At 42.1% G+C, this 16,191-nt stretch overlaps 1 protein-coding gene across 7 annotated transcripts in view; it reads left to right on the top strand.

Annotated features, from left to right (window-relative positions):
• Positions 1-16,191, top strand: part of PLCB4 (phospholipase C beta 4) — a 387,002-nt gene that overhangs the window by 297,493 nt on the left and 73,318 nt on the right. For all 7 annotated transcript variants that reach the window (XR_011472111.1, XM_070419922.1, XM_070419919.1 and 4 more), the window contains 5 exons: positions 426-505; positions 1,335-1,388; positions 7,451-7,532; positions 8,844-8,944; positions 9,599-9,656. Coding sequence is in view for 6 of the 7 variants with exons in the window: in XM_070419922.1 (XP_070276023.1) it covers positions 426-505; positions 1,335-1,388; positions 7,451-7,532; positions 8,844-8,944; positions 9,599-9,656 (375 nt within the window). In the remaining variant the exon portion in view is untranslated. The remainder of the gene's footprint in view (positions 1-425; positions 506-1,334; positions 1,389-7,450; positions 7,533-8,843; positions 8,945-9,598; positions 9,657-16,191) is intronic.

Here is a 16,191-nt window from a genome sequence, read left to right as displayed (position 1 = left end):
CTGTGGATGCCACATTTATCTTTTCGGAAAGAGTGAAAGCTGTTTATTAAAGAATAAAAAATGAGCAGGCCCTGGCCAGGTAGCTCAGTTTCTTAGAACGTTGTCCCAATATGCCAATGTTGCGGGTTCGATCCCCCATCAGGACACATATAAGGATTAACCATTGAGTACATAAAAAATAAGTGAAACAACAAATGGTTCTCTCTCTCTTTATCTCTCCCTCCCTCCCTCTCTATCTAAAAATTAATACATTAATTTTAAAAATGAACAAAAAATGAGCATGCAAAATGAAGATGGCTGTGTGGCAGGAAGGGGAGAAAAGAAGAGTGTATGTTATTATTGCACAAAGTGGATACAGGCTATCTAATCAAAACCATGCTTAGCTCAGCAGATTTATTCACCAAGAACACTTCCTTTTCTTTCAGCAATGGGTAGACGGCCTGAGATCCATCATACACAACTTCAGGGCCAACAACGTCAGCCCGATGACCTGCCTCAAGAAACAGTGAGTTTCATTTGCTTCCCCCTTTGTTCTTGGCTATCAAGCAAAGGGTCAGAGTAGAAAATGAGGCTTCGTATGTGGCCAGGCAATGTCTTACTAGCCTCCACCCCCCCCCCCACCCCCACCCCCGCCCCGCCCCATGCTCCTGACCTTGGAGAGGAAGTTGACCAATACACACCTAGACTCATCATGCCACCTGGCAGGGCGTTCATGATAAACCCACCGCCCCAGAACTATGAACGGAATGGTTGATGCCCCGAGTGTCCTCTGGGCTGTGGGCACTGGCTTCTGTGTCCCCAGACTGAGTGTGCTGATACATAGCTCCCCGTGCCTAGGGCCATAGTCGGGCGCTGCTGGGGCCTGAGCCTCTGTTTCATGAGACGGAGAAATGGGGAGCGTGGCCAAGAGAAGCACTTGCAAGAGCACCTCTGAGTCCATGGGCTGTTTAGCACACAATCAGGGATCCAGAGGTATCTTTGAAATTCAGAAAACAGGCCTTAGCCCAACTCACTGTATCCAAATCCCAGAGGGATACCAAGTGGTAGATTTTAACAAATAAATTTTTAAGTTTAAGTATGTCCCATGCACATTTGGTCAATACTTAATAGTGAGGAGCCATTTGTTGTTTGTCTGAAATTCAAATTTAACTCCAAGTCCCCTGTTTTTATTTGCTAAATCAGACAACCCTAAATTCATGTCGCAGTGCATGATTGTCTCTGGTTTTCCAACTAAATGTTCTGTTTGAATGAGCGGTCTTGTAAAGTGCTTTTATCCTGACTGAAGCTGTTCCTCCTAAGAAACGTTAAGACAGCGCTGTCCTGTTGTTTTCCAGCTGGATGAAATTGGCATTTATGACCAACACAAATGGCAAAATTCCAGTGAGGAGGTAAGTCTCTCCTTTCTGCATGTTCTTCCGTATCCTGTGTCCACCCTCGTCATACCAGAGCGAAGAGAGAGCCCTCCAAGTACTTGTTCACTGCTTTCACTCAAAAACATTCTGGAGGCTGAGCTTGAATCACTTCAGCAAACGCCAGGTTCAGTTTATAAAAATCATTTTTATGAACAAAAAGTTGCATTTTTCCTCCAACCAGATGGCAACATCTACTGCACTTTGATAAGTCCAAGAGCATCTGAAACGTAGCATTAATTTTTAAAATCTTCAAATAGGTGGGTTTTTAAGATTTAAATGCATTTTACCTGTGTGCCCTCAGGTAAGTTTTATCAACAATAGGCTAAAATTAAAGAAGTGTTTATTGTGCACCTGCAGTGGCAGAGTATGGACTTTGTCTCAGGAAAGGGATGCCTCTGGATAGTGACTCTCATTCTAGGCTTTGCTGGTCCTCTGGTGCCTAGGGCAGGGGGCGCCTCTGTCTTCTTGCCACCGTGAGCGCAGTTGGAAGCTCTTATGATGGTAGGGGTGGAAATTCTCTACTAAACTCTCTGGTGTCATTTTGGCTGGTGTTTTGGTAAGCACCTCATGGAAATTCCAGAAGTTGGGCTGGCCCCAGAACCTCTGCTGTCCACATGAGGCCAGGAGTATATTTGGACGCATCAATCTAAGCCCCCAACCTTTAACAAAAACAGGCTCCCCAGATACCGACCTGCTCTTCTAGGAATCTCCAGACTCAGTTTCACTTGTATTTCTTCTCTGGACACCATGTTATCAAAGAAACCAATCAACCAACAACAACAAATAAAACCCAGAATTACAGGGGAGTCACCACCGGCACAGCATTTCAGTTAGACATATTCCCCAGTGGCCTGATGATCAGACTTGGCCATTTCTGACTCCTCTAGGCTTTCCTCTGCCCAGACATTTCATTCTACTGGGAAGCTTCCGTTCTGCATCACTATGAGAGTACTAGTATCTCCATACTCTCTCAACATATTCTTTTCAGATTAAACAGAATTGTCCTAGAGGTCATCATTTTTCTTAATTACATGTATTATAACAGTCATGAACTAAAGTGTCCATGTGACACAACTGAAATATCAATGAGAAAATGAAAAGCATACAAATCATCAAAGAGACCATAGACACGGCCCTTGCTGGTGTTGCTAAGTGGTTAGAGCATTGGTTGATCTGAACACCAAAGTGTCAAGGGTTCGATTCCCAGTCAAGGGCATGAACCTGGGTTATAGGCTCCAGCCCCAGCCCCAGTCCTGCTCATGCAGAGGCAACCAATGAATGTGTTTTCTCTCTCTCTCTCTCTCTCTCTCTCTCTCTCTCTCCCTCTCTCTCTCTCTCTCTCTCTTCCCCATCTCTATCTCCCTTGAACTCTCTCTTAAAAAAAGAAAAAGACCATGGACAGTGTTCCTTTTACTTAACCTTCTATTGAGGGTTTACAGTGTTATATGCCTCAAGCATTGGTTGTAGGCTTTACACAGCTACATGTAGGATTCCCTGATTTTTATTTAATAGTTTACTAGTAAGTCAATGTGATGCCTCCTGTACAGTTTATAAAAATTCCTGTGAGCATCCTTGACTGATGGTTATTGGCAAAGACACTTTACACTGACCCTTATTTTATTTACAACTCCTTCTTCTGTTGAGCGATAGCAGGACAATTGTTTTAATGTATCTCAGCATTCTCCAGCTACTTGCAAATATATAGTGACTTTTTATTTAAAATTAGTGTGGAAGTAGTAAGTCCCAACTCAGAGAACATAGATAGCAGTGTCAAGCAAAGAAGTGTAAGCTGGATCGATTTTTACATATCTTACTCTCCTGCATTTTCTTCCCAGATAAGGTTCAGGAAATGGACAAAGTATGAAACACATAAATTGTGATCAGAGCCCTTGTAACCAGCAGTTCTGGTTTCATTTGCATGCATCCTACTAATCATATTGCTGTTATACTCTTGGAAGCTTTTTCTGATTCCAAAGATCTTTATCTAGCATGTTCACATAGGAAATTACCTTTTTTGTAGAAATAGCCGAGATGTTTTGTCATCTTCTGTAGCTCTCTTGGACATGAGCTCTTTGGTGCCTGCCAGTATTAACAGGTGTTTGACAGTGGACATCTGTGATTCGGGGGCAGTTGGTTGGAGTTGATGGAGAGTTGATACCACGCCAGAAAAAAGCGGATAAATCTCCTGGTGGATGAGCCGCCAAGGGCTAAGTGAAATTGTTCTGAATGTTTTAATGGCTATGAAGAGTAAACACTTTTAAAAAGTCGTTTCATCACTATCATTCTGGCGTTTTTAAAATGGAAAGTATTAGTATATTCGTATGTGTGCACAATGTTACAGGGGACCTGACTTCATACTTAGTACACAGCTTGGGAATGGCGCTGCTCTTTAGCATTAATCAACGTTTAATAGCCAGGAAGTTTCAGGGATGATGAATGAAGAAAGAGAGAAACACTTTATCTCTCTCTTCTCTTTTCTTTCTGTGTATAATAGGTCATGCAGTCTGCTTTTCTCTCAAGCTTACAAACTCACACTCAGCTTGTTTTCCCACTCTGACCAAAGCTTTGGAGGGGGCACTGTTTTCTTTTGCCGTCTCCTATTCTCTGTCACCTGGAGTTGGAAGCAGTGGCTGGAGAGTTGGGAAAGGGTAGCCAGCCAGTAGTGTGGGCTCTCCTGGAGGGAGTCAGGAAGGGGACAGCCGTGTTAAAGAAGGCCAAGACCCTCAGGTGTGGTCGTGGCCTCCCATCTTCGACATAATCCATCCATGTCCCCACGGCCCAGCCTGCCCACTGAGAGGGTCCGGTTCTGCTAGGGCTTCATTTCAGAAGTCCTCCCTGAAGATGGTGTTAAACTGTTGGACAGATTGTGGACCCTTTGAGGGCAAGCAAAGAGTGAGACTCCCTTCGTTTCTAGGAACATTGGTGTCTTAGTCACCTGTAAGGTCCCTGGGAACGTAACCAGGATTCTAATAGGACTGGGCACCACTTAAGTGGTATTTGCTTTTATGGCATTTCCTTTGGGGAAGTGATTTATTTTGATTCAATAAAATCTCATTGAGCACCTGTTTGTTATGAAGCACTAAGCTGTACTCTGTAGGCAGGAGGCTCTCTGTCAAAGCTGACTCAATCATAGTCCTTTATATTCATGTTTCCATGGAATGCCTAGTTTGGTGTCTAAAATGGTCCAGCCTGTGATAAGTGTGTTTCTCTCAGGACCCTAGGGCCGTGGTCGGCAAACTGCGGCTCGCGAGCCACATGCAGCTCTTTGGCCCCTTCAGTGTGGCCACGAAGTTTCAATCGCACGCCCGCCCGCCCACACATGGCACATGGTATTTTGTGGAAGAGCCACACTCAAGGGGCCGCAGTTTGCCGACCACTGCCCTAGGGTAAATGGCCTTCTGCTGGGCCTCTGAGGCAACTGGAAACTCAAAGAATTCACCTTCACTCCACAACCTCCTTTACCCCTAGCGAGTCCATTTAAGGCCTAGAATGATTCGGAAAGCTGCCTGAAGCAAAGGGAATAAAGGCACTGCCCCAGGGAATGGTCTGTTCACCTGCTTTCTCCCACTTTCCACCCTGGGTTTGCTCTCTTTTATGGAATGAGGTGAGCAAATCTGTGATGAGGTTGGCCAGCCCAAGGCCCCTCATGGAAAGGTGGCCTGAGAATGAGACCCTCTGTCCATATGCCACTTCTTGCCTTTATTATCTCTGGCACAGTCATGTTACTGGGCATGACTTTGCCCTCGCTAATATATTCCTATGTTTATTTCCCTCTGTCCTGGCACTAGACACCCTAATTTCTCTCTCAAGTTTTCTATCTCCCACAAATTCTTGGACCTTCCTAATCCCATGAGATGTTCTTTTTCTACTTCCTTTTTTAAAAAAGAAGTATTTTTATTGATTTTTGAGAGAAAGAGAGAGAGAGAGAGAGAGAGAGAGAGAGAACTTCATCGATTACCTCCTGTTTGCACCCTAATGCAGGATCGAACCCACAACCTAGGTACATACCCCAACTGGGAATCAATCAAACCTGCCACCTTTTGGTGCATGGGATGACACTCAACCAACTGAGCCACACCAGCTGGGCGTCCACTTTTCATTTCTTGGTACTTCACCAAGTCCTAGCCAAAAACCGCTGTTTCTATACACTCTTTCCTTCCTCCTTGCGTGAGCCCTTACCTAACATTCAAGTTTTGTTTTATCAGAAAGGCTCAGCCCTGTCCCTGCTACATTCATGACCATGTCAATCAGTTTTCATCTCCTTTGCCAGGCCTATCCAGACCTAACAGAAGCTCAAGTTAGCTGAGATACCCTGAGATTGCTATGCAAAGAGTTTCCTCCTCATTACAGGTGCCAGACATGGCAAATCCTGCCGGGGGCCTGTAGCTCTCCCATTAACACATTCTTTAAAAAAAAAATACACAGGGAAGAGCTACTTTACACCTTTATTATAAAGGTCAGATAGATTACTTCTCAGCCCAAGTTAAAGTATATAAATTCCATGAACTCTAGAGAAGTGAGAGAATGTGGAAATAGCGCCCTCTACAGTAGACATCCTCTTACTTGATGTCTAACACTTAAGCCCTTCCATGTCTGTGGATTTGTTAAAGGGCCTCCCTACATTTGAATACAGTTGTCTCAAGCACTCCTAAAAATATACCTCTTGAAGTATTCTTGGACCAAGTGTGAAACAATAAAGCTTTGAATGAACACATAACAATTCATTTACTTAAAGTCAGGTCTTCCCATTCTATTTTGAGAAGTTGTACTCAACAGGTTAAAGTGGTGCTGTCTCCCACTCATCAGGATTAACTGGTGGCGCTGTTTACATTTGGAGCTGGCCTTCCACTTAATGTGAATGGTGGAGTACAGGGCAAGGTTGGGACCAGGGAGGCACTGCTGCAAACTCTCTTGTGCTCACAGGCAAGGCGTTCTAAAGATAAGCTTCTCAGATGAAAGCACGCTCTATCTTAAGTGGAGGCTGGACTTCTGATTTACAGTTAAAATTATTATGGTGACAATTAGAAAGCAGGGAGTGAATGGAGGCTACTTGGGTAGCTAAGGCATGGCTCAGAGCCAGTGTGGATTCCAGGGCACCAAGTCATCTCCTCAGTAGTGTTCATTCCGAGGGTCACCAATGTATTAACCCTAGGGAGTCTCTTTTTTTTCTATCTTTATTATCATTAGAAAATGTGCTCATTGAGGTGGCATCCATTGTACTAGTCTTAGTGCACACCCTACTAGTTCAAAGGCTGGGCACACAGTGCAATATACAGCTCTTGGAACACAGAAACCCACACCTGAAACCTATATAAACATATTATCTAATGTCACCCCAATAAATTTTTTAATTTAAAAAAGGTTGCACCATTATTCAAAAATAACATGTCTAGAGGTAGTGCCAAGATTCTGTTGAAACATGGAATAATTGTTCCCCTGCCTCTCCTCTCCCCCACACCTATCACTTACATAACAAACTGCAATCCTTGAGGCAGCTGACGTTTCAAAGTAGCTCAAGGATGCTTAGCCCAGAAAACAAACATAGAAGAATACGGCTGATAGAGCATGTCGGCTGTAGTCAGTGTGACACCAGGACCAGGGCATTCACAGGCATGGGCTGAGTTCTGAGGGGCCCACTTCTTTTCCCCAAGCCCAGATGTGGTCAACACACGGTGTTTTTCTACAGCTATCGTCCATCTGCCACATGCCCTCTTCCTTCCTAAGAAAGTAATTTGGCAGTGTCAACATGTGTCATTATTTTTGTCCAAAGGTATGTATCCCCCAGAGCCTGTGGTATTCACAGGCACGCAGGGGTGTCAGCCTGTCTTAGAATCCAGTTGCCTCACCAGCACAATCAGCTGGTCACCACAGGGCACTGCAGGAGCTGGTATGGAAAGTAAACCACACCTAGAAATGGGAAGTAATTTTATTCTCCTGTCCTTCTCCCTCTATCCCACCATCCCTGGTGTTACTTGGAGCTTCGCATCAGAGAAAACAGAATTAACAATGCCTTGATTTTTTTTTCTTTTCTGCTCTAGTATTACTAGAACCTTTGCATCGGGGAAGACAGAAAAGGTGATCTTTCAAGCACTCAAGGAGTTAGGTCTTCCCAGCGGAAAGGTATGAATTAATTTATTTTATTTTTCACTTATACTTGACATTCAGTATTATATTTCGGGTGTATAGCATAGTGGTTAGACATTTATATAACTTATGAGGTGATTCCCCCAATAAGTCCAGTACCCACATGGCACCAGACACACTTATTACAATATTATTGACTCTATTCCCAATGCTGTACCACCTGTTTGTACTTCTGAAACTCTCCCTTTTCTGTCCAACTCTCCCATCTGGCAAACCATCAGTTTATTCTCTGTATCTATGAGTTTGTTTCTGTTTTGTTTGTTTATTTTGTTTGCTAGTGAAATGATATAGTATTCATCTTTTTCTGACTTATTTCACTTAACATAAGGTATTCATTTATTTAATAATGTGTTCCTAAAACCATTTTCCTTATGTATGTTCTCATATGTAATAAGCCAGATTACATATATATATTAAACCAATCTCCATTAGATTGAGAATTAGATACAGTCCCATAGACTCCTTTTCCTTTTCTCTTCACTTTCCCTCCTTGCTTTTGTTTTCTGCTCATTTTAACCTCAGTGCTTTCAAATTCAGAGAGTGTACTTCAAAGTGTTGTTGTCCACTTTATTAAGGAGGGGAAATGGCCCTTGCACAGGCTGTGGAAAGTTTATTTTAGAGAACACCATCAGCATTGCCTCGATCAAGTGCAGTGTCGGCATGAGTAATTGACTAATAAATTCAATTCTTCTAGACGGCTGGCCGGTGTTTTATGAAGCACCTCTTCCCCCGCAAACCATTTGTGTTCATGGCCCTTCAGATTTAAAAGAACTGCAATTAATTTATCGACTGCAAGAAAGATTTAAGCCTGTTGCTGCTTTTAAAAATTCCTCTTTGAACTATAAATTTCAGTATGAAAAGCAAAATCTTATAGGGTTGTCCTGAGCCCCTTCCTGCGGTCTTAGGAAAATTCACAACTTACGCAGAAGTAAACTCCAGGCTTGATTTATTCAGCAACCTTTAGGCAGGCTCTTGTGTTTCTCCCTCAAGCAGAGAAGAAGGAAATGTTTCTTGATATTTGTTCTCTGGGGTGTTTCCTAGAGCAGGCCCAGCTGTGGCCGAGGTCTGCCACACAAGCCATGGCTGGCCCCCTGGTAACTAGAACTGCTCATTTCCACAGGCCCTTTCTGACGATGGCCTGGTGGCGGCTGGAGGTTGGCCTCTGGCTTCTGTCAGCAACAATCAGAGATGGAGGCCCAGGGATCCTAAGTGGTCAATCCTGTAGACTCTTCCCCTCCGAGGAGAAAATATATCCCATGATTTATGACATACTTTTCTTCTTTACAGAATGATGAAATCGAGCCTGCAGCATTTACTTACGAAAAGTTCTATGAACTGACACAAAAGATTTGTCCTCGGACAGATATAGAGGATCTTTTTAAAAAGATGTAAGTTCCATTTATGAGAAAGTGTCCCATCAGGATTATCCTTATCCTTTTAGATTTTTTAAAGTTTTATTGTCATCCTATTTTATGATAGTGTGTTGATAGTATCTAGGGATATCTAGTGAGAATTCTGTTTTCACCCCCAAGTTTATCGGTGTAAAAAGTTTACTGATTTTTTTTAAAGATTTTACATAAATTAGTGGCAGCACCTGGAACTTTTTTTTCCCTTTGCATTGGCTTTACTAACTACCTACAAGTTTAACCTGCTCCTTTAGGTATTAACCCGTTATGTGAACTAACTAGATTCGATTTGGAATGTTATTATGTTGTTGAAAAGTTCATTCATTCCAGTTATCTCAAATGGATGACTTACATGTTGTTGCTTTTTTTAAATAATGTCTTTTGATAATGCTAGAGAAGAATTGCAGAATTTTCTGTGAGCTAGTGGGAGTGTTTCTTTTCCTTTGTTGTTGTGGGGTTTTTTGTTGTTGTTTTTGGGGTTTTTTTTTCATTGTCTCTGGCCATTTTAAGAATGCACCACTACTTCAGGGTTAGAAAATAAGTTTAGAATTATCATCAATAATTGTCAACATGTAAATCGTACATACTGTAGCATCAAATACAAAAACTTACTTTTTCTAATACATTTCTTTTCAGCAATGGAGACAAAACTGATTATTTAACGGTAGACCAATTAGTGAGCTTTCTAAATGAAGTAAGCTTTTTCATACATTAACTCCATATAGTCTGTGTGCAGTGGCTTGCCTCCTCCAGCGCCCTCATTGCATGCCCGCATCATTCGCCCTCATTCGCTTTGCTTTTGACCTGCTGATCTTTTCATGATGGCTTTACCAGGTGCAAAAATCAGCCGCTGCCCTTGTGTGTCCATGCACTTCCCACACGTTGGCTTTGCACACTGCTTTTTTGTTGGTTTCTTGCTGTGATGTATTGCTCTGTGTGTGCGTGTAACTTTTTTATGATATATTGATTTAATTAAGTGTGTCTATATTTTTTTGCAAGATGATGTTGAAGGTACTTATGTTTTTTTTTTTGTTTTTCCTATTGATCTCATTAAATAGAAAGAGAATGGATTTACTTTGCCACACTATATAGTTGGATTCTCCATTGCTAACTTTTTCTTATATCTTTGCATGGAACTGGAAAGCTTGATTTTTGTCTTTTAATGGATTGCATGTAAGAAAAGTTTGTAGATTCAAAATAGAATATTTTGACAAGCACAATTATATTTCCTGGGTGAAAATATAGTACATATTAGGTCAACTGGATTGCAGGTTAAATTTTTACTTTTTATTTTTATAACATTCTCAGGGCTAATTTTAGAACATGATTCACTTAACCACCAACACTGGTGGACAGAATTTGCTTAAGCAGAATAAAAATAATATGGTAGGACAAGTAAAGGTTGCAACTTTTATTCCAACTCAAATTAACTTCTTTTTTTTTCCCCATGGACAAATAAAAGTGTTTCCTCTTCAGTGAAACCCACAGAAGCTCTTGCAAAATACAAAAAGGAAAATTCACTTTTCCCCCAACACTTGAATAATAGGAGTTTAAGTGAGAAATGGACAATATATTTTCATTTCCAAACAATTTATGTTAACCATTATGCCATATAAAAGGGAAAATGTTAGAAAAGTCAGTATCATGCCAGACATGAGGTATTGCCTCAAAAAAGACAACAAGCAGGCTGTGACTTGCCAATTTACGGAGAGAAATCACATCTTTGCAGAAGGGCTTCCTTCTTCTTTCCCTGCCAGGGCTCAGTGACTTCCAATATGCGGGATTGCACATTAGAAGAAACGGTTACCAGAGCCTAACAGCGCTGATGCAGGAAAGAGAAGGTACCCCATAGATGAGCACAGAAGCCCACGTTCACATAAGCCTTTCAGTATAATATGATATTCATTTTGCTTGAAAACAGTTTAAGCTTCTGCACTCCACCATTTTTTCTCACGTGAATACTGTGTTTGGAATCTTTACCCAGATATTATCCACATTCTTCTGCCACCATTGCTCGGAAGTTAAATTGCTTTCCTTTATTTCTTTAACCCCTTCTCCCTCCTCTGCTTTAAAAAATATATATATTGTTCTATGTCCCTCAGTTTCCTCATGCAGTTGGGGTGTTTGATCATCTTAAATCCTGGTGAGATGGGCAGGAAGCATGCTTTCTACTAAAAGGGGAAAACACTTCAGTGGAGAGGAGAAAATCGACCACACCATCAATTAGGCACTTTCTAACGAAAGGCCTCTTGTGGGCGTGGGGGTGAAGCTGGCACCCAGCCTTTTATTAAAGGTGCATTTCACTGCACAATTCTGAGTCTGAGGATAGGTGCTGCCTTCATGGTTTCCTATTTCATGCCTTTCCTTTTATGGATTGTTTTCGTAGGCCTACTCAGTAATCACTCTTGTCATTCCTATAAGGCTAAGTAGATAACATTTAACTTTTAAAAGATATGATCATCCATACTTTCTTTGCTCTGTCATCCAAATTCTTTCTTAAATACGTATGATTTGGTAAGCTTTTATCCATCACTATTGCAGTGGCCAGTAGCTCTCAGTGGTCATTTGGCTTCTCATTAGCAGTAAGGAAGCACCTTTAATGTGGGGGTGGGGCTGATGGAATCAGTGTGATTTTATACTGATTTCTTGAGGTCATGGAGACTACAAGACAGTCCAGGAAAGTGTATAGCCTTTATTTTTAATCAGTGTTTGCCGTGAATCTCTTCCTTTTCTGTCCTAGTGACTCAACTGGAAGAACTGAATGTCGCCTTGAAGAAGTTTTGTCAAGCTTAGGGAACGTTCTGCCAGCTCCTTCACCCTCCCTTTTGAGTTGCCTCTCTCATCTCTCCAAAATCAAAAGCATCCTTTAGGCAGAGCTCCTTCAAAACCCACAATGAAAGGAGGCAGGGTTCATTCCAGAACGAAGCAGGCATTGGAATGTAAGGGTCTATGAGTCCAAAAGCTTAGACCTAAACATTTTCAAAATGCCTTAGCCTCAGTCTCAACAAGCCAGAATTTGACATTGTATTAGAAGTCCTGGATCATGCAGTAAGACAAGGAAAAATAAATGAGTCCCATGAACATGAAAGGTCTTAGGTCCTACTCTTACTGTTGATTGTGTACCCTGAATATTGCATACTATCAACTGCAAAACTCTTTGATTAAATAAGAGAGTTTAGAAAGGTAACCAGAGACATGATCAAGAAAGCAAAAATCGCCGAAACCGGTTTGGCTCAGTGGATAGAGCGTCGGCCTGCGGACTGAAAGGTCCCAGGTTCGATTCCGGTCAAGGGCATGTACCTGGGTTGCGGGCACATCCCCAGTGGGAGATGTGCAGGAGGCAGCTGATCGATGTTTCTAACTCTCTATCTCTCTCCCTTCCTCTCTGTAAAAAAAATCAATAAAATATATTAAAAAAAGAAAAGAAAAAGAAAGCAAAAATCAATAGACATGAACTCCAGTATTAGCCAATTAGAATAGGGGGGAAGTTCCATTCTATTAGAAAAGCCCATCCTGCCTCTCACCACCTTCCAGCTTGTAAATCTCTTTACTCTTTACATCAAATTTTCTGTTAGTATATTAATATGGGAGGAGAGGAGAAACAATCCTTCATTTATTGCCTTTGTTGCTTTGTAGGGGTTTGTACCACCTTTTGCCTATCCATGCCATTCGACACTTACTAGCTTTTCCCCAATAGCTTTACCTGCTCCTCACCCATTTCTCAGTACCTCCTTGTTTATAGCTCCCGCAAGTGTAGTCTGTGGATGCAGCTTAGGCATCCTCTGGGAGGTTGTTAGAAATGCAGACTCTCGGGCCTCACTTAGTCCTGAAGAATTGGAATCTGCATTTAACAGGATTCCCAGGTGCTTTGCCTGCAGGTAAATTTTGTGAAGCACTGTCCCAATGAATTACCTGGGCCCCTCCTTGGAATGCCTTGTGTGAATGGGAAAATGTGAGAGCAGCATATACCTTCTGTCACTGGCCATAATGAATTTTGTCATGGAAATCCACCACTCAGGTCTAAATTTTTTTTAATTGATTTTAGAGAGGGAGGGAGGGAGGGAGGTAGGGAGGGAGGGAGGAAGGGAAGAAAAGGGAGAGAGAGAGAGAGAGAGAGAGAGAGAGAGAGAGAAACATCAATGAGAGAGAATCATTGATTGGCTGCCTTCTGCATGCCCCCTACTGGGGATGGAGCCTACAACCCAAGCATGTGTCCTGACCAGGAATCGAACCTTGACCTTCTGGTTCATAGGTCAACACTCGACCACTGAGCAACACTGGCCAGGCCGCAGCTATGTTTCTTATTTCTTTCCAGTAGACTAAAGAAAACTTCCTTTGCCTATATTATGAAACTAGCAAACTAGCTTCTAGGAGAGCTAGGGTGGCACTTATTAGGAACTGCCATCTGGTCAGATACTGCTGTCAACTGGGCTCTCTGGATGTGGGTGCACTAATTAAGATCTCCAGGCTCCTGTTAGTTTTACCTCTCCCTGTGAAGATTTAGCCTAATGAGAAGCTAAATTGATTTTGGTTTTACCTTCATCCTTTATTTCACTTCTTATGAAGTTGATAACAACTGAGGGTCTGCAGAATTGAGAGATGCAGGGAGAGCAGGAGAGAAAGATTAAAATAAGAAAGAGAAGAAAAAGATCTGACGCCTCCATAATAAGAAGAAATTAGCTTTATTTTCTTGATGCTGGTATTCTTTCCCCTGCGTTAAACACAGTATATCATCATATTAGGGCTAAACCTAATTTTGAAATTTTATTTTTTATTTGCTTTTCAGTTGAAGGAATGTAAGAAAGGACCAAGATCTCTTATCTCTTTCCATTGACAATATCTTTATTTTATATACATATAATTGATTTCAGAGAGGAAGGGAGAGGGAGAGAGAGAACCACTGATGGGCTGCCTCCTGCACATCCCCCACTAGGGACCGAGCCTGCAACCTAGGCATGTGCCCTGACTAGGAATCGAACCATGACCTCCTGGTTCATAGGTCGAGGCTCAGCCACTGAGCAACACTGGCTGGGCTCTTTATTCTTTATGGTATAGACAAAGAGAGAGAAGGAGTTACATAGTTTTACAAGGTAGCCTGCCCTTGCCAGTTATTCCTTTATTTCCTTTATGTCTCTTTTGAATTGTATTTACGCCAACATCTATCTCCCAGTGCTGCTTGGATTGAAGCCAGCGATGCCTTTTCTCAGGAAGAAGAATAAGGACATAGTGATGAAGCCATGTCCATTTATGCTTCATTCACTTGGGCACCTTCTATGACCTATTTTCTGGAAGCTGGTTAGGATCTCATTTTGCAAGGCTCTGGGCATCTGGGGTGAATGTCCTGGATACCCTGCTTCACTGAGCCCCACCTGAAAACCAGTAGTCCGTCCCTTAGAGCTGAGAAGCGTTTGTCTCCCTGTGCTTATGTCCGCATGGGACTCTTCTGCGACTTTATTGCTCTGAGATCACCGAGAAATGCGCTTCCTCCTCTTTGTTTCCTTTTTTCCATCAAAAAACGATAGTTTTGTGACTCTAATGCAAGTCTTAGCATTTGTTTCCTTGCCTTTGGATTCTCCACATTGAATCGTACTTCCTTTTTGAAAGGTGGAGATTTTAGGGGAAGCAAAAGTGTATGTTATCTGATGGAGCAGATGCAAAAACAAATGCAATTCCCGGTCTCATTTTGATTATTTGCAAGTAATGTAGAGTAGGGGATGATGACACATCCATCTTAGGACTTGGTTTTCCTGGTCGTCGCTTCTGATAGGCAGGATGTGCTAGTAATTATGCCCTGGGACAAAATTGTAATGGGGTTTAGTTGGGAGGACATCTCCAACATTTAGCATTCTTCTATCCTTGTAGAACTTAGGTACTTTTTAAAAAATGATATCCAAATATGTTAAAAGATATACCTTTACATCTTAAATTGAAGCCCATCAGAATCACCTGAAAGGCTGGTTAAAAAACAGATTCACAGGTCCCCCCTCTCCCCAGAATCAGATTTGGCGGGACTGGGCGGGGCCCCAGAATTCGCATTTCTAACAAACTCCCAACTGAGGGTGGTACCATTGTTGCCATTTACAGATCACACTATTGGTAACACCGCATTAGAATATGTGCATGTGTATGTAAACAGCACATAAGAATGTCTGGATTCCCTCTCCTCTCCCTAACTCTCTCTCTTCTCTTCCCTTTAGTTGAATCTCTTCTTCCTTTCACTCTTTGATTTATATGGATTTGCCCCATCATCTCCATGAGTGCAGAATATTTACCATTGAGCATAATCTTTAAATCAAAAGACTTGATTTTAGTAAGGAAGAGAAATATAGTGGCCAGCCTTGCAGATAACTGCAGTGGGGCCTAAAAGGACCTTTTACCTAAAACGGCATCCATCTTCTTTCGTGGGGTTATTTACAGAGATGGGCAGGAGAAGGAATGTGCCTAGAGAGAGTTTCTTCTTCGTTTGTTGGTTTGTTTTTTAAACAATGTATTATCACCAGAGGGTGGTGCTTGTCATTTCCTAGAATAGCGAGCTGTAGACTTGCATGATGGCATCCATTTCCTAAACCAGGTCCCATGCCTTCCCTGCCTGGCACTCCACGGCCCACCTCACAGTCTCTCTGCACACCCGTGACTTTCGTTCTCTGTGGTCTCAAGGCCTGTTTTTGATGTGACAGTTTCTGCTCTTGCATATGCATGGATGCGAGCTGTTGTGAGCTGTGATTCCTTAGGTGGCAGCAGAAGCATGCTTCATCGGGATAAATTGACAAAAAAGATATCAATTCCTTAACTCGGTAGGGAGATGGGAGGACCGGAACAGCCTAGGCTACAAGTACTTTAGGAAAGTACAGCAAATGTCCTATTGGCCGAAGGCATTCATTCTGTGTAACCCCCTTTTCAAATTACCACTTCAAAATAAATGGGGAAGGGAAATCCATATGAACTTGTAACCATTGTTTCTTGACTACCTTTCCAATAGTGTTTTTCCAAAGTCTGTGCATATATTTGGGTAAAGAGTCGTTGCTAAAGTCCTACCTATTGAGCAGGTTTTGCTCCCATCTGCTTGCCTGCCATTATTCCATTGAAGTTTGCTTTATTTACTTATTTGGTGGATGACCAGGGGTTGCAGTGAACAATAAGGAAATTTAATGGGCACATTGCTTCCAGGTATATACAGACAGGCAGACAGACACACAGACACACCCACAGACACACACATACTCAGCTAC

This window comes from Myotis yumanensis, unplaced genomic scaffold (assembly GCF_028538775.1).
Source record: "Myotis yumanensis isolate MYYU_CA2020_CCGP unplaced genomic scaffold, mMyoYum1.0.hap1 SCAF_7, whole genome shotgun sequence".
Taxonomy (NCBI): Eukaryota; Metazoa; Chordata; class Mammalia; order Chiroptera; family Vespertilionidae; genus Myotis; species Myotis yumanensis.
Note: the sequence above shows the minus strand (reverse complement) of the source record. Positions and strands in the feature narration are given on the sequence as shown.